Here is a 19032-nt window from a genome sequence, read left to right as displayed (position 1 = left end):
TATTATTATTATTATTATTATTATTATTATTATTATTATTATTATTATTATTATTATTATTATTATTATTTGTCCCAAAGGTGCTTTTTCAAGAGGCAACTGGGCTTTGTTTTTCCTTGAAGACGTTTCGCTTCTCATCCAGGAAGCTTCTTCGGTTCTGACTGAACGTTGGAGAATGGAAGGATTTATTTTCCTCACAATCATCTAGTTTTTAGGACTCCCTCTGAGAGGCGTTGAGGCCACTTGGACAGATAGACGGATAAACCTCCAAGTGGCCTCAATGCCTCTCAGAGGGAGCGCTAATGAGCGGATGACAGCAAGGAATATAAATCTTTCCATTCTCCAGCATTCAGTCCGAACTGAAGAAGCTTCTTGGATGAGAAGCGAAACGTCTTCTTAAAAAAGCTCCTTTGGGACAACCGTGATCTGGATGACACAGAATCTCCGCAGACAATAAAATTCGGGGTGTCTTACAACAAAATTGCGTTGGGTCACTTGGAGATCAGGATGGGAGGTTAATATTTTTCTTTGTCTCTCCCAGAATGTGGGATATATTTATTTATTTATTTATTTATTTATTTATTTATTTATTTATTTACTTATTTACTTATTTACTTATTTACTTTAATTCCATTTATATCCCGCCCTTCTCCGAAGACTCAGGGCGGCTTACAAGCTTAGCAGTAGCCTTCATTCTATGTATATGCCTGCTTATTAGGGCTTTCACACACACACACACACCAAGCGGCATTATTACAAAGTCAGCTTAATTGCCCCCAACAATCTGGGTCCTCATTTTACCTACCTGGGAAGGATGGAAGGCTGAGTCAACCTTGAGCCTGGTGGGACTCGAACCTGCACTAATTGCAGGCAGCTGGTGTTACTTAAGGAGGCACTAGCCCACTGCTCCACCAACCATATACGGCAGGTTGATTTGATATCCTTCCCATCCAATTTTTTTTTTAACGTCCTGCCTAGCTCAAATTCATCCTTTTACCCCCAAGGAATACCTGTGTGATGCTGCTGCAACAAAACCAATATTGAGTTGTACAGAAGCTGAACAGAAAACTAGATTTTGGCACAAGCATTCAGGGCCGTGGAGGCAGAAACGCAGGAGAGAGGTGAAGTTTTCAAGTGCCCCCCCCTCCCAATTCCTTGCCGTGCTAAATTCATTATTCTCGCCAAACCTATCAGTGTCCTTGGGAATTTGTTTCCATAGGAACCTTTGCCCTTTATTGGGTTAGGTCTCAACAGACATTGTATATATTGGATTTTTTTTTATTTTTATTTTTTTGCTTTGTGGCTGTGCTGTGGTACACAGGGAGGAAAATACAATCCGAGATAATTGCATGGCAAGAATGGAAGAGATTTCTTCGGTTTGCCCATTGACCCGTCTAGCAATCCTGTTGATCAGAATGTGCTTCTTTTCCATCAGCAGCTGATGGCTTGGGGAACATAGCTATAGACACAACACAATTTAACATGTCAGTCACTGATCCGTCAGCCTGGGCAACCGCAATGAATAACCTCGGAATGGTGCCGGTGGGATTAACTGGACAACAGCTTGTGACAGGTAAGGCTTTTGCGAAGATTTGTTGCACAGTTTTATGGATCTTTGGGAGAGCCCTCAGATAAATGTCGAAGCTTTCTGAAGTTGTGTGCTGAGTGTGAGTGTCTTTAGTATACATTCAGGGATGGATAAATAGATTAGATAGATAGATAGATAGATAGATAGATAGATAGATAGATAGATAGATAGATAGATAGATATAGATATAGGTGTGTGAGTGTGTGTATACATACAGCCACACATACAGCCACCCACACAAAGATATCCTTTTATTAAAACTGTGCACTCTACTTTATTAGTGCTATGCACAATCCATTAATCTCTTGGCATTAACGGGCATCTAATCTATAGAGTATCTTTTTGTGAAAAAGAGAGAAAATTCCCTGAGGAAAGTGTAGGGCTGTGTTTGTGTGTGTGTGTGTGTGTGTGTGTGTGTTTAAAGCCACTAAATGATTTTTAAAACCCAGTGCTTGGCTGGCTGAATCTGAAAGGAAAGTTTCATAAGAAATATTTACTGGGTTGGTTTGTTTTTTTTTTTTGCTTTTAAAAAAGCTATTTTTAACCAAAGCATTTGTTAACATTCATGCCAAGGTGTAGCAATAGGAAATTAGCTAAAACCTTCTACTGTAGTAAGGGGGAAAAAGCAGGGGGGTTGTTAGGCCAGCGTTTCCCAACCTTAGGAACTTGAAGATGCGTGGACTTCAACTCCCAGAATTCCCCAGCCAGCTGGCTGGGGAATTCTGGGAGTTGAAGTCCACGCATCTTCAAGTTCCTAAGGTTGGGAAACGCTGTGTTAGGCTACCTGAAAGAAATGCTGTTAAAAATAGACCCTTGGAATAGAGGAATCTAAAATAGCTCATTTTGCAACATTATCAGGTCACCGGACTTGAGAATTCTCATCACTTCTGTTTTCCCCTGCGATCTTCAGTCGAGATCAAAATGTTAGGATTTAATTTGCATTCCGCTACTGGAATGTGAAGACAGGCTCCAAATAGCCAGCCTATAATCTGGAAAGTTGCAAGGATTTGGTGGCATTCTCTTTACGGTCTGACTGAAAACGAGCTTAATCTTGCCTTCATAGAACTTCTGTGCTGGTGTTTATTTATATTTACGTCCTGCCTTTCATTCAAGGCAGCGTGCAGGAGTTTTTCCCCTCTCCTGTTTTTCACAGAAACAATAACTGTGAGAGGTTGGTTGGGCCGAGAATGCATGAATGGCATCCAAAGACCTACCATGGTTAAGAAAGATCTAGAAGAGGGGTAGGCAACCTTGACTCTTTTATGACTCGTGGACTTCAACTCCCAGAATTCCTGAGCCAGCTGGCTCAGGAATTCTGGGAGTTGAAGTCCACGAGTCATAAAAGAGCCAAGGATGCCTACCCCTGGTCCGCCATCTTGATCACTATAGGTAGCCCTTGACTTACCCCAGTTCACTTGGTGAGCATTCAAAGTTACAACAGCAATGGAAAAAAGTAACCTATGACCGTTTTTCACACTTACGACCGTTGCAGCGGTCACATGATCAAAATTCCGACGCTCGGCAATTGGACTCATATCCAGTGGTGGGATTCAAACATGGGACAACCCGGTACTCTGCATGGATGCCACTTCCGGAAGTCCATTCTGAGCCTGCTGGGCCACCCAAAAATTGGCTACCGGTTCTGCCGAATTGGTGCGAACCGGCTGAATCCCACCACTGCTCATATTTATGATGCTTGCCGCGTCCTGGAGAGCAGCTCAGCTACTTTAACAACCGCAGTGACCCACTTAACCACCGTGGCAAGGAAAGTCGTATAATGGGGCCAAATGCGCTTAGCACACGTCTCGCTTAGCGACAGAAATGTTGGGCTCCTTTCTCGTTGTAAGCCGAGGACCACCTGTACTTTATCAGCTCAGGAGGGAAGGCTAGGTGAGGGGGTGGGGGGGGGGAAAGAGAAAGAAAAATCTGAATGTACAATCTGTAAATCTGTCCAGGCTGAAATGGGAAGCAGGTTCCTTATATCCCTCAGCCAATTCTTATCAATTAATCCCTATAATTCACTGGTCCTTCTGGATAGGCTTCTAATTATCTAATTGCCTTGCCAAATCCTCAAAGATTTATTGATCCCCCCCCCCCGGATGATGTCCTCCTATTTCACTTGTGAGGTTTCCTGAGGTTTTCTGCGGCTTCGGAATCCATTAAGGAGAAAAGCCGGCAGCACAATTGCTCTTCTTCTTTGGATTTTAGGAACTCTCCCGAGTGCATTGCCTGTTACAACACAACAGAAACGGAGAGCAGGCACGGGTGTGTGTGTGTCTCTGTGTGTGTCTGTGTGTGTGTCACAACAAACCTAGGGAACTGGGCAAAGAATAAACACAACGGGCGGCCCGTTGTGTGTAGGCTGATCATTTCATTTATGGCAGAAGAACGGAGTACCAAGCGGTGTGTCTTTTGTTAAAACAGGGGAACCAGACAAAGGAATGTTTTTAGGGAAGATCAAGGTTTGATTGCAAAAGAGAGAGAGAGAGAGAGAGAGAGAGAGAGAGAGAGAGAGAGAGAGAGAGAGAAATCTGCTTAAATGCAGGTAGTCCTCAATTTACAAAAGCTTGTTTAGTGGCCGTTCAAAGTTACAGCGGCCTGTATACAACCTTCTTATTTCTTTTTCTTTCTTTTTTTCCTTTTCTTAAGATATGAGAAATGTAAAAGCATTGGGACAGCCTGTATGAGGAAAAAGAGTTAAATACTTGAGTGCAATGGAAATCTTAACCAGTGAGAATTTTTTGAATATTGCGGGGGAAAGCAAATTTAAATAAGAATTTTAAACAGGATCTATGATGAGGCAACCAGGATGATCAGTTAGAGAAGAAGTTTTATATCAGCGTGGTTATTATTTGCAGGAATATTGGAAAAACATTAAAAATGTCTCTATTTAATTGCTATTTATCCAAATAATAAGAATTGTATTAATTCAAGGATGGCAAAAGAGAACATTTTTCGAAGAAGAGAACATCAAGCAAAGCTATTATGTGGACTATAGAATTATAGAAATTAATTGTTATTGATTGTTTTTTTAATGTAAACCCAGATAACACGATGATTATGTAAAAAAAAATTAATGAAACATATTTTTTAAAAAACAAAAAAACAAAACAAAGTTACAGCGGCCCTGAAAACAAGCGACTTAGGACCATTTTCCAGAGTTAGGGCCATTGCAGCATCCCCATGATCACGTGATCAGAATTCAGGCTGGTGTGTACTGACGTCATGTGATTCCCCCTTTGTGACCTTCCATCAAGCAAAGTCAAATTCGGTCGTAGGTCGAGAACCCACCTGTAATGCAGCGCCCTTATTTAATGAATGGTTTTTTTAAAAAAAAAAAGCTTTGGAAAATCACAAGCCACCTTTATAGGCTGCCCCAGGTTGTGTGCTGGACTGAAGGCCGCCGAGGGTCGCTGCAGTTGAACAGCGTCTTCGTGTGGAGACGCAAATGTGTTAACTAACCCCTTCTCTCAACTCTGTTTCTAACTCGACTTGCCCTTGAAAACCAGCAGACCGTTTTTAAGGAAGCTGCAATAATAATATTACGGCTTACTGACACGTGAAAATGGGAAAAAAATAATAATAAAAAATCCACCCAGCCGTACAAATAACTTGGAAAAATGTCCAAAATTCTTCCGCATTGTTTCTCACGGCAACAGATCCCATCAGTTCCGTGAGGTCGAACGATATGATCCGCTTAAAGCTAGTCCTTGACATACGACCAATTGTTTAGTGGTTGTTTGAAGTTACAACGGGTTTCCCCATTGTTCAAACTACGGACGAACGAGTTTTGAAGTCCACGCAACCACAATTTGCACCCGGGACCCTTGGCCTGAATTTACAACCATTTGCAGCATTCTGTGGTCACGGCACCCAGACTTCCGACTTTTTTTTTTTCTAGCCCCAAACCTCAAGTTTTTTTTTAAAAAAAACCAAAAACCAGCATGCATTTCTGCGGGGGAAAAAACAAAAACTCATTGGGTGCAATGGATTTGTTTAACAACCGCAATGTTGATCTAAGGATGGCATGATTTGCTTAACAACCAATCGCAAATAAGATCATAAAATCGGGCGTGATCATACGTGCGACCTGCTTAATGACTGCCATTCCTAACAACCCGAATTGCAGGCTCGATTACAGTCCCAAATTGTATATTTTTCTCGACTCACCAAAGTCGAGATAGTTGTAACAGGTCAAGGAGAAGAGGAACTGAGTATTTCTTGAGTTGGTTTAATGGCTCAAAATGGATCGACAGGTGCTCTTTTTATTTGAGTTGTAAAACATTGGTGCAGTTTCTTTTACAACCGTGTGGACTGCTTTATCACATACAAGGATGGTTTCTGGAGAAAAGAAACTTTTTTGGTATGAAGATTTGGTTGGGCTTATTTTTCTGTTAATACTCCTGGGATGTCGTTTGTATTATTATTATTATTATTATTATTATTATTATTATTGTTGTTGTTGTTGTTGTTGTTGTTGTTGTTGTTGTTGTTGTTGTTGTAATAGAATAGAATAGAATAGAATAGAATAGAATAGAATAGAATAGAATAGAATAGAATAGAATAGAATAGAATTAAATGAGTGGATAGACAGAATAGAGACAGACAGACAAACAGACAGACAGACAGATAGATAGATAGATAGATAGATAAAAAGCAAAAATTTTAACACTAATCTTGATCGTTAATCGATGTTCAGCAGAGCTAATCTTTTTAATACAGTTTAAGTGTTTCTGCTGTGTATGCCTCCTGCTCTAAAATTGGATTTTTGATCTGAGCAAAGGTTACACTTTTAATTTGTAATAATGATAACAACCTTTTTCTGCCAGAGGTGTATATATATATATATATATAAAGAAAAAGTGTAAATCATAACCAACAACTCAAAATGTGCAAATAAACATTACTGACATTTCCAAAAAAATAAAATAAAAATCAGTGTTGATCTCCTTAGGCCACGCCCTTCCTCATTACAGAAATACACATCGCCTGATATGTTTATATCCACTCAGCATTCAAGTTTATACAGCTTCGCAGTGGACAATATGCATGAAAATGACTTGCCTAATAATTGTGCACACAGTGTAAATTTTCTGAATCAATCAATCAATCAATCAAATCCCATTCTTCACCCTGTGTTGTGTTCCTTATCTCCACAACTCCCACATCTGTTCTCGAAAAGAGACTTGAATATATATTCCAGCGTTCTTAATCAGCAAGTATCTGACATTTTTGGCTATTGTTTTCATTTGTATACATTCTGTTTTGAACAAAAAGAAGCTCTGGGTTTTTGGTTTTTTTTTGTCCCCCCCCCCCCACTTTGCTTGTCATCTGTTGACAATTGACAAGGCTTTGTTTCATTTCTCTTGGGATACGGATTGACTGTATAGAACTGATTAAAGCAGATTATCTTGGAATTCTTTTGGACTGCCATTATAAGTAGAAGGGCTAAAAAAAAATTGCTGAGGTTTCCACTTCACCCAAGTTATTGTTTTTTCGATAAACTTTCAGAAAAGGCACGCTTAAACGTTGGAGCCTAAACTTAATTCCACTCTGTAAACAACGGAAAATGTTTACTTTTATATCAAAATTAGCGATTAAAATTATCGAAGCTCTGATTATATCATAGAGCCAGTTCAATACACTATAAATAGCTTTTAAAAAAACCTCAAACTTTCTTTCCAGATCAGCTTGTTCCGTGTCACAAGGACATATTGTTTAAGAAAAATGTATTTTTTTTCCTTAATATCTGTATTCGCTATTTCTTCACGTTCCCCCAAAGGGGATGGGGAATTTGGTTTTTCTGCGGTTGTCACAGAATTTCAGACGAGAATACCCTGATCTTGAGAATTTGGGGCAGTGTTGCAGAATTTGACAATTTCGCAAGATTCTTTCAATCGATAAACAGGCTTCTGGCATAGCGAGGACTACAGATAGTCAATAAACTTACAACAACTCATTTAGTGACCGTCCAAAGTTAGAACGGCACTGAAAAAAGGGCTGTTTAGTGACCGTTTTTTATACTTAACAACTGCTGCAGCATCCCCATGATCACGTGATCAAAATTCAGAGGCTTGGCAACTGGCATGTACTTATGACAGTTTCAGTGCCCAGGGGTCAGGTGATCCACTTTTGCGACCTTATGACAAGCGAAGCCAATGGGGGAGCCAGTTTCACTTAACAACCAGATTACTAACTTATCACTTACTAACTGATTCACTTAGCAACTGTGGCAATAAAAGTCGTAAAACAGGGCAGAACTCACTTAGCTAATGTCTCACTTACCAACAGAAATTTTGGGCTCAATGGAGGACTACCTGTGTCAAAGGACCTGTGCTATGCTTTTTGTTGTTATCGGAAAAGGTGTGTAGATCCTTCTGTTTATATTTTAGGAAACAAATCTTGCATTTAATCTATTATCAAGTCAGCAGCCATTTTATTTTCACATGTTCTTCCTCGTTTATCATTTTAAGGGAATATTGGAATTCCCGTGAGTGGAAATTGAGCTGCAAATGTAGATTTTATAATAGTAATAACATGAGAGAGGATTTGCTAATTGCTGAATTGCTAACACATTGGGGAGACGTCCCATTGTTTACGAGGGGAATTCATGAAATACCATCGTGATTTTCAGAGTTCAATTGTCTCTGCACTTTGAGGAGAAGATTGCTTGCTGTCATTTTTCCAATCTATTTTTAAAGAATTTCATATGATGAAGCATTCCACGCCTCTTTACATAGTCACTTTTGTTCACGCTTTCTAATCTTTGGAGCAAAGTCAGTGGTTGATTGTCATCCTTTTGGAAATGACTCGCCCTTCTGCATTCGGTTTGTCCCCACCTCGTGAAATGTTGCAAGTCCTTGAATAAAAAACGTAGGCTTGCATTCAAGATTTAGCCGCATGTGGCCATAATTAAAACGAGAAACAGAAATTGAATTGTACCATTGAACCTTTGAAATGCAAATGGAGAGCCAACAAAATCTGTAGATAGAGCGGTAGTCATTCTCTCTCAGCCCGCCGCCTTTTCCTTACAGAAAAAGAAGTAAAATAGGTTTATTTATTTATTTATTTATTTATTTAAAAAAAATACTTTTGTTTGAGAGTAAGAATCCTTAGTGTAAAGGATGGGATGCCAGCCGGAGTACGTGTTCAGCTCTTTATTGTGGGGGTGGGTGTGCGTACTGGAGAACAAGGACTACCTGGCCTCCTTATATACCTGGCCAGGTAGGCGGCTAGCCAATGGGGTTGGCCCTAGGTTTCCCGCCGAAACTGGGTTTCCCGCCAAAACCATCCAGGCCAACGCCCCCTAGTGGCCGCTGCTATGCAGATGCCTGCACCTGGATACATAACACTTAGCATCTAAATTTTGCACAGAAATCAGGAGCAACTTTATTTCATTTTGGTGAAGTAGAGAGTCCCGCCTCTTGTTTATGTGTGTTCAATCCTTCCAGGTAGGTTAATTCAAGAAAAGACTTTGCAAAGATTTCAGGAATGGTAGTTTGCTGTATTAGTCCCACAGGTGCTTTCCCAAAAGGCAACTGGATTATTTTTTTTCCTTTGAAAACATTTTGCTTCTCCTCCAAGAGGCTTCTTCCGATGTTCTGAATTGAAGAAGCCTCTTGGATGAGAAGCGAAATGTTTTCAAGGAGAAAAAACCCAAGAAAATCCAGTTTGCCTTTTGGAAAAGCAGAACTGAAGAAGCCTCTTGGATGAGAAGTGAAATGTTTTCAAAGGAAAAAAAAACTGAGAAAGTCCAGTTTGCTTTTTTGGAAAAAACAAGACCTTTTGGGACAACTATGAGAAACTCCATTCACATTTGTTGTATTAGGGCATTGTGACAGAATTGTGAAAACTCAGCCGGTCCACAAGCAGCGCGGTGAAGAGCAGAGGCATCCCTTTGTAGACCAAACCCATCCTAATTCTGGCTTCAGGTGAGACAGCTCTGCATTTGGGGATGGAGGTGCCATCTCGGACTGTTGGAATACCTGGAGGGAATTTTTGGAAAGTGGCAACATCCCTTCTTCCTTTCTCCACACTGTTGGTCTGTCATGTCTGGAAAATTTCTCCAGTCTTAGGAGACAAATGAAGTGAAGGCCACTGAAAATAACCTTCTGCTACACCAGGGGTCTTCAAACTTGGCCCTTTTATGACTTGTGGACTTCAATACTCCTATTGTATTGTTTTAATTTTGCCCTGTAAACCGCCCTGAGTCCTTCGGGAAAAGGGCGGTATATAAATTGAATTAAATAAATAAATAAATATAAAGCAGCATTTTATTTATGTTTCTTATTTTTTTCAAACATGTCCAGCCCATGGAAACCCCTTGTTGCTCAGAAGTGTAATTAAGTACAGTCAAATAAATCATTTTATAGCACTTTCCAGATAAAATTAGATTAGATAACCTTTATTGTCATTTTTTTCCTGTGGGCACAATGGCACACATTTTTTTAAAAAAAATGAAATTTAGTTGCTTGCTCTCAAAGTGTATCCATACATAACACACATTAAACATACTACTATAGACCTACACCCTTACATATAAGTAACATATAAATATAAATATTAATCACTGATATAAATATTAATCACTGGTATAAGTATTAATCACTGGTATCAGTATTAATCACTGGAATGCTGGGATAATTGTGGAAATACAATGTAGTTTTGTCAATAGCCTGGAGATATTTTTTTTCTTTTTTCTTTTGAAGCTCATAGCTCAGAATTACCTTTACGACTTAATTGGGTGCAATCGTTTTTTTTTTAAACGATGTCATGAAAGGAGTGAGCAGAGTTCTTAACTGCCTGTAAAATTAGTACATTATTGAAATCGCTAGGAAAGTGAGTCATGTATAAAGCTTCAGAATCACTAATAATACGGAGTAATAACAGCCTTTTGGATTTAGAGATATAATCCCGTGTAAATCTGGAGTCCTAAGAAGACAAATGCGAAGGCTGTCAAAAAAATGAAAGAACGGAGGAACTTTCTACCAAAATAAAGGTTGCGAAATTAAAACGTAGCCAGCGTATAAGCAGCTCATCGGAACTTAACTCTCACCGACAAAGGATTAGATGTATTTTCAACTCACAATCTCAGCTGTGCTCCTTAAAATATGCGGTTTGGTTATAAAGGAAAAGATTTTTCTGTCTAGGAGACATGAAACAATAAAACCCTTCTCCTTTAGAACGTCAAAAGGACGGCATTTTAAGGAGGAATGAAATAATAATAATAACCTTCTACCGTACCGTTTATTTTAAATTCCATCGAAGGTCCCCCAAAAATGTATTGTGAACAAGTAATTGCTCTCTTTTGGAGAGATTTGTCCGTGTTTTTTTTCGGTACCTGTGCAAAAAAAGGGTGATTTTTTTAATAAAAAAATGGTCTAGAAAGAATGTATTGTATACACAGTATGTAGTTAGGGCAGGGGTGTCAAACTCAATTTCATGGAGGGCCGCATCAGCATGGCGGTTGCCCTCAGGGGGCCGGGTGGGTATGGCCAGGGTGGGCGTGGCCTACTGGGTGGGCGTGGCTAGAGTGCGTATGGCCTACTGGGTGGGCGTGGCCAGCTCTACATCGTTGGCATCAAGGGTGCCTATGGGGGCCTGGGCAGGAATGGGACAGATCTGAGGGTCTCTGGCAGGATGAGGGTCTCTGGGCCAGGGCCAAGGCAATGAGGCCCGTTCCCTCACTGTTTCCAGGATGGCTTCGCGGGCCGCATGAAACCACTTCAAGGTTGACTCAGCCTTCCATCCTTCCGAGGTAGGTAAAATGAGGACCCAGATTGTTGGGGGCAATTAAGCTGACTTTGTAATAATGCCGCTTGGGGGTGTGTGAAAGCCCTAATAAGCAGGCATATACATAGAATGAAGGCTACTGCTAAGCTTGTAAGCCGCCCTGAGTCTTCGGAGAAGGGCGGGATATAAATGGGATTAAAATAAAATAAATAAATAAAATACTTCACGGGCCGGATCTGGCCCCTGGGCCTTGTGTTTGACATGTCTGAGTTAGGGCAAGTGGGTTAAGATGGAGAAATAGAAATTTTTGAGACATCCTCCTTTATCGGTATTAAGGAAGCCTCTTTTGGGTTCATCCGTTCTTCAGTGCTCTCAGCAGCCAGACACAATCTGAACAATGTGATATACACAATGCAATGCAGTGAGACATCTGCGGATGTGTACAGCGGGGAAACAAAACAACCGCTTCACAAACACGGGGCACGACACAGGAGAGCAAAGCCATCAGGGTAGGATTCAGCGACCCATCTGCATTTTAAAAAAAAGATAAAGGCCACTCTTTGGAAGACGGCAAATTCCACATTTGGGACAGAGAGGACCGCTGGTTTGAAAAAGGGTTTAAGAGGCTATCTGGGTCCAAATTGAACGGCCCTCTCTCAACAGAGTGGGGGGGAATACAACACCACCCGTCTCCCGTCTACAACACGGTCCTTTCAGCAGCTCCAAGAAGGCTCCACACCCATTTGCACCACTCGGGTGACCCCGAGGAGAGAGGTCAACCTCCAGTTGGCCTCAACAACTCTCAGAAAGAATACTAATGACCAGATGACTGCAAGGAATATCAATCCTTCCATCCTCCACCCTTCAGTCAGAAATGAAGAAGCTCCTTGGATGGGAAACGAAACATTTTCAAGGGGAAACCCCCCCCCCAAGAAAGTCCAGTTGCCTTTTTGGAAAGTATCCTCACTTTGCATGTGAATTTAAGAAACTTAATGCTTCAGGCATGGAGTTGACCCTGCCTAGCCTGCTAATCCTGGACAGGGACATTGTAAAAAATGTCTTCCCAGCCTCCAACCATCTGGCTGCTTTTCTTGAATTATGTCCATCTCTAGCTGGCCATTGGTAATGGAAGAACGATCTGTTGATCTGCTGTACTTCATTTTGTAGGGTAAGATATTCCAGCCTGAAGGTCCCAAATGTGCTTTTTCAGGAGGCAATTGGACTTCCTTTGCTTTTCCTTGAAGACGTTTCGCTTCTCATCCAAGAAGCTTCTTCAGTTCCGACTGGATGGTGGAGGACGGAAGGATTAATATTCCTTGCAGTCATCTGGTTGTTTGCACTCCCTCTGAGAGTCGTTGAGGCCACTTGGAGGTTTATCTGTCCAAGTGGCCTCAATGACTCTCAGAAAGAGTGCAAATGACCAGATGACTGCAAGGGATATAAATCCATTCTCCACCATTCTGTCAGAACTGAAGAAGCTTCTTGGATTGAGAAGCGAAACATCTTCAAGGAAAAACAAAGAAAAGTCCAGTGGCCTCTTGAGAAAGCATCTTTGGGACAACCATGATCTGGATGATGGAGAATCTCCATAGAGAAGCCATCCTGAAAACATTCAACCCATCTTTATAGATCTTCATCTTTAGAAAGCTAGTTATCTTATCTATTTTGTCTTATCTTATCTTATCTTGTCTCGTCTCGTCTCGTCTCATCTTGCTTTGCCTTGCCTTTTCTTTCTTTCTTTCTTTCTTTCTTTCTTTCTTTCTTTCTTTCTTTCTTTCTTTCTTTCTTTCTCTCTCTCTCTCTCTCTCTCTCTTTCTCTCTCTTTCTTTCTTTCTTTCTTTCTTTCTTTCTTTCTTTCTTTCTTTCTTTCTTTCTTTCTTTCTTTCTTTCTTTCTTTCTTTCCATTTTGTTCCAGCTGGTGGTAGAATTGTGGCTGAGCAATCTTAGCCATAGAAAAAAGAAAAGAATTCAAAATTACTGACAGAGAAAAGATCAGAATAAGAGACTGTGAGACTTGTGATTAAAGCGAACGGCATCAATATTTTCTCAGGCTGAATTCTGCCTGGAGCTAATGTGAGCTTTGCAGTAAAGTTTGACAAACTATATGAATCAAATAAATGTACCCACGATAGGCATCAAAGCTGCTCTACGCAATGGATGAGCCGAGATGCACAGCAGGTTTTTAGACAAACATCAAAGCCCTATCTATGTACATCTGTGAACAGTACAAATTACACTTAATCTCAGCTCAGGATTTGCTAAAATTAGAGATTTTTCTGTTTCACTGAGGGTCAGACAACAGAGGCGAACTGCTGGCACAGATGTGTCCAAATTAGGCTAGTTGGAATGGATATCTGTGACTTTAGATCTGTACTTAGAAACTATCCCAGCGAAATCAATAGGATAAAAGGAAAAAAATAAGCGTGCTCAATATGTTTTTGAGCCATTTATTTATTTATTTGGCTTGATTCACCAGCTGCTTTTCGGTTAGGAAAGAACACAGTGAAAAGAACATTATGAAAAATAGATTGGTTGCATTGATAGAAAGGACCCAGATGTAAACCAAACCTTTGCCAAGGCACTAATTCTTTGAAGTTCCTTTCTGCAATGAAGGGGATCGTGTTTTTGCATGGATGATGAGGTTTAATGCCCAGAAGTAAGTATTATAAACTTTTAAAAAATCAGTACTAGAGTAGATAGCCCCTATCCAATGAAATCTCTTCAGCTACAGAGGGTGTGCAGGACTTAAGGAATAGCCTTGAAAGATCACAGGAAGAAATAAAGGAGAATATTTGTTGCACGGGGTTGAAACGAGGGGTCCTTGGTGCTTTCTGAATTTGGTTGTTTGCTTGCAGACGTTTCATTAACCAAACTAGGTAATATCATCAGTGCTAGGAGGCAGTAAGTAGTGCAAGAGGAGGAGGAGGAGGAGGAGGAGGAGGAGGAGGAGGAGGAGGAGGAGGAGGAGGAGGAGGACGACTGTGGGGTCTTGGTTGTTTTCTTGCAGATGTTTTATGGCCCAGATTAGATAACTTCATCAGTGTTGTGATTCAGGGTCAGCCTGTGGGTTCGGCAGTTGGGTCGGACGACTCAGAGGAGGAGGAGGGGGGTGTTGAAGACCTTGCTGAGGGGGTTGAAGATCTTGCTGATGAGAGCCCTCAGCCAGGCCCCTCCCACTTGGTCACCACGGAGACCCAGCTGTGTGAGCCTGACAGCGTGGATGAAGATGACCCACAGCTGGCCCTGTTCAAGGACGCCCGACGCAGGAGGCAGTCAAGTAGGAGTAAACAGAGGAAGGCAATGGGGCTTCTCGGAAGGAGGCAGAGAGAAGCCACGCCCTGAACTCTATATAAGGGGAATGTGTGGGGAGGGCTGGTTTGCTGAAGGCAACCGCTTGGATAGTTCGTGTTTCTTAAAGCTCCTGTTTCTTGGTTCGTGTCTTGTTTGTTTTTGTAGCTATAAATTTGGCAGGCGTAATTCCAGCCTCTTGCCGTTTGTAAAGGGGTTGTCCCTGCCTTTTCTGCAGGGCCGGTAGCAGGCTGGTACAGAACAATCAGTTCTAGGAAAAAGTAGGGTGTACACAGAGGAGGAGGAGGAGGAGGAGGAGAGGAGGAGAGGAGGAGAGGAGGAGGGGAGGGGGAGGGGGAGTAAGAGGAGGGGAGGAGGAGGAGGAGGAGGGAGCAACGACCATGGGATCCTTGATTCTCTCTTGGTGGTTTTTCTTGCAGATGTTTCCTGACCCAACTAGGTTACATCATCAGTGCTAGGAGGAATAATTGCTTCCAAAGCAAAGACAGATAAAGCCCAGTTTAAAGAAACTTATTTGACTCCACTGATGATGTTACCTAGTTGGGTAATGAGATGTCTGTAAGAAAACAGTCACGCTTGGAGAGCACTAAAGGCCTCACAAAGTTTATTTCTGTCTTACTTTGAATCTTCAATTTCATTTCCTCGCCATCACATGGAAAAGGGACCAAATGGAGAAAATTAAGAACGTGCACCAATTTTTTTTTGTGCAGACGGAAGAATTTGTAGTTACCAATACATCAAAGGCCTCTCTATCTACCTTTGTGTCCTTGAAGTAGAAGCTTGAATGCTTGGGCGCAAATGGTGGCGATTTGTTTTTCAAAATATATTGTCTTTTTTGAGCTAGTGCATTAGAGAACTGTATCAAGAATTAGCTTGGAATATTTTGTGGTTTTCTACAGCTAAGTCGTTTCCGTTATGGCTTGATGACAAGATAAAAGTCTGTTTCTCTTCTTGGTTCTAGCTTAGGTCCAACTCCTAAGCTGCCAAAATGCAAAATCTACATATTATCATTAAATATTGCTGAGTTGATATCCAATAACCATACAACAAATTTGTGGGAACACCCCAGCAACAACACAATTGCCTATGAATAACTGATGGTATCAAATAACATTCGTCTTTCACAAACTGCCTTTCGCAGAATAATGTATGGTGTCTCAAGAAATGAAATAACTTTTTTTCCCCACATTCCATTACCCCCACCTCACAAGAGTTATAATGTTAGCTTCTCATTCTTTTTTTAAAAAAAATGCTATAATTTCCAGTGTCACAAAGCAGACATCTGTTTCATCTTTGTGTAATACTGTGTAATCTCTGTGCTGGAGAGAAAAAGTGAGGGAGTATAATAAAAATTGGCTGTGCTGGTAGGAATTTGATGAAATAAAAAGCAAAGTGAAAAAAAATCTATAAAGTACAGGTCCTTTGGCTCAACACTCCAGTTATAATCAGAATAGAGCTGGGAGGGACCTTGGAGGTCTTCTAGTCCAACCCCTGTGCTGAAGCAGGAGACCCTAAGTGGAATTTTTCTCCTATGGGATTTTCCCATGTATTTTACCAGGAAACACAGATAGGGCAGGCTAGAAAAGTCAGTGTCCTCCTAACCATACCCAACCACTCCGAATTTGTTGGCAATGTCCATTTTGCTCTCCGAGTTCAGGGTGACCTAACCCTAAGTGGAATTTTCTGCCAATGGGATTTTGCCATGTATTTTACCAGAAAACATAGATAGGGCAAGTTAGAAAACTCAGTGCCCTCCTAACCATACCCAAGCACTCCGAGTTTTTTTTTTAATCCCATTTATATCCCACCCTTCTCCGAAGACTCAGGGCGGCTTGCAAGCTTAGCAGTAGCCTTCATTCTATGTATATGCCTGCTTATTAGGGCTTTCGCCCCCCCCCAAGCGGCATTATTACAAAGTCAGCTTAATTGCCCCCAACAATCTGGGTCCTCATTTTACCTACCTGGGAAGGATGGAAGGCTGAGTCAACCTTGAGCCTGCTGGGACTTGAACCTGCACTAATTGCAGGCAGCAATTAAGGAGGCATTAGCCCACTGCTCCACCAAGGCTCTAGTTTGTTGGCGATGTCCATTTTTCTCTATGAGTTCATGGCGACCTAGCCCTAACCCTAAGTGGAATTTTCCTCCAATGGGATTTTACCATGTATTTTACCAGGAAACATAGATAGGGCAGGCTAGAAAAGTCAGTGCCCTCCTAACCATATCCAAATTTGTTGGTGATGTCCATTTTGCTCTATGAGTTCATGGTGACCTAACCCTTACCCTAAGGCCTAGACCATTTCAGATAGATGGCTGTCCAAGCTCTTCTTGAAAACCTCCAGTGACGGAGCACCTAGAACTTCTGGAGGCAGGTTGTTCCACTGGTTCATTGTTCTCACCGTCAGGAACTTTCTCCTTAGTTCTAGGTTGCTTCTCTCCTTGATTAATTTCCATACATTGTTTCTTGTCCTGCCTTGAGGTGCTTTGGAGAATAATTTGACCCCCCTCTTCCTTCTAGCAGCCCCTCAAATAATGGAATGCTACTATCATGTCTCCCCTAGTCCTTCTTTTCTCTAGACTGGCCAAATCCTGCAATCAATCTTCATATGTTTTACTCTCCAGGCCTTTGATCATCTTTGTTGCTCTTCTTTGCACTTTTCTCAAAGTCTCAACATCTTTTTTTTGTCATGTGGTGACTAAAACCAGTTGAGGTATTCCAGGTGTGGCCTTACTAAAGCTTTATAAAGCGGTACTTTCTATGTTTTTTATTATTTTCAATGTTGACTATTTTTCATTGGTTTTAAATCTGAGAATACTTGAAAGATAGCCAGGATGTAGATGAAATTAATAAAGCACTGGGGGAAGGCAAGAATCAACTTAAGCAAATCAGAGTGACTTCCCCAAAGCTAAGTTTTGGAAAGCATTATGGATCAGGACCACACATAAATCCCCAGTTCAGAAGATTTATCGTTCATGCCTATCCAGGTAGTGCATGAATTACGACCACAACTGAGGTCAAAATTTACGTTGCTAAGTGAGACAGTTGTTAAGTGAGTTTTGTCCCCTTATTATGCCCTTTCTTGCTACAGTTGTTCAACGAATCTCCGCAGCTATTAAGTTAGTAACACGGTTGTTAATTGAATCTGATTTTCCCCCGAGACTTTGCTTGTCAGAAGGTTGCAAAAGTTCACCACGTGGCCCCGGGATGCTGCAGTCGTCGTAAGTATGAACCAGTTGCCAAGTGCCTGAATTTTGAGCAGGTGACCATTGGGGATGCTACGACGGTCGTAAGTGTGAAAAACCATCGTAAGTCCCATTTTCCAGTGCTGTTGTAACTTTGAAAGGTCACTAAGGGAACTGGAGGAGTAACCTGTACACAAGAATCTTGCTCAGTTAATGGTCAGCACTAAATTGATGCTAGATAATAGTCAATGGAATTCCAGAGGGATTGGATGTTTGTGGAGACGTCACGATTCTAGACTAGGTCCTCTCTTGACTCCGCCTGCAGACTCTGCCTGCTCTTCCCCCACAGATTATGAGCGATTGCCACCTTTGCGTCTATCTCAAACCTGGTGGATTGCAACACTGCACATCTTCCATAAAATAAGAACAGCCCCTATCTATGTGTTGGAATCTGGCAGTCCAACAGGATGCCTTATGGATAGCGTGGAGGCCAAATAAGCACATTAAAAAATAAAAAAAATGAAAATCAGAGTGAAATCTGCCATAAGTAGAAAGTGGGAACTTGACAAGCACGCAGAGCAGATGGTTCCAGATGACAGGCGCAATGAAGCAATATTATGTCTCACCATCTGGCAGCTGAGGGTCGGCGCCAAAAACGTACACTTTGTACACAAGTCCTGATGTGATCGCTGACAACAGGGGTGGAGTATGTCCCTCCCTCAGCTCCTCGTCAGAATGGAATGGGACACATAAGTAACAACCATGGACCTGTCTTTAAGCCTCGGAAGCTGCTTTGAGACCACATGAAGGATTTGTAGACGTGTAGTAAAAGTTATCCACCCAAGCCCGGGAGAGGAAGTCTGGAGCCAAGCTAAACTAAGCAGGAGAGGATCTCCATACAGGAAGTTAGAAACTTCATCCATGTATGTTCTCCCCACCCATCAGGACCCACCCAATTAGCTCACCCAAAGGTTGGAGGGTTATATCCAAGAGCGCATTCAAAGTCTTTCCAACCTCGGGTCGGCGAGGAGCTTTTGAGGAGTTAAGCTTTGCATGTCACAGTGTGATAAATAGGAGAGGGGGAGGAAAAAGTACTTTGATCAAAGTCTCATTTTCGGTGCGATAATTGAAGGTCCTGCAACACACCCAAACACAGACACAGCTCTTTATTCTGGGTGCAAATATCCACAGAAGGGACAGTGATCATTTTTTTTAAATCTTCT

The 19032-nt window shown here is 41.5% G+C and overlaps 1 protein-coding gene across 1 annotated transcript in view; it reads left to right on the top strand.

The window, feature by feature from the left end:
- Nucleotides 1-19032, top strand: part of ENOX1 (ecto-NOX disulfide-thiol exchanger 1) — a gene marked incomplete at its 3' end in the record, with an annotated part of 261316 nt that overhangs the window by 142990 nt on the left and 99294 nt on the right. The window contains exon 4 of the mRNA XM_083361308.1: nt 1439-1573. Coding sequence (XP_083217434.1) covers nt 1439-1573 — 135 coding nt within the window. The remainder of the gene's footprint in view (nt 1-1438; nt 1574-19032) is intronic.

This window comes from Vipera ursinii (genome assembly GCF_947247035.1).
Source record: "Vipera ursinii genome assembly, chromosome: 4".
NCBI classification, from domain to species: Eukaryota; Metazoa; Chordata; class Lepidosauria; order Squamata; family Viperidae; genus Vipera; species Vipera ursinii.
Note: the sequence above shows the minus strand (reverse complement) of the source record. Positions and strands in the feature narration are given on the sequence as shown.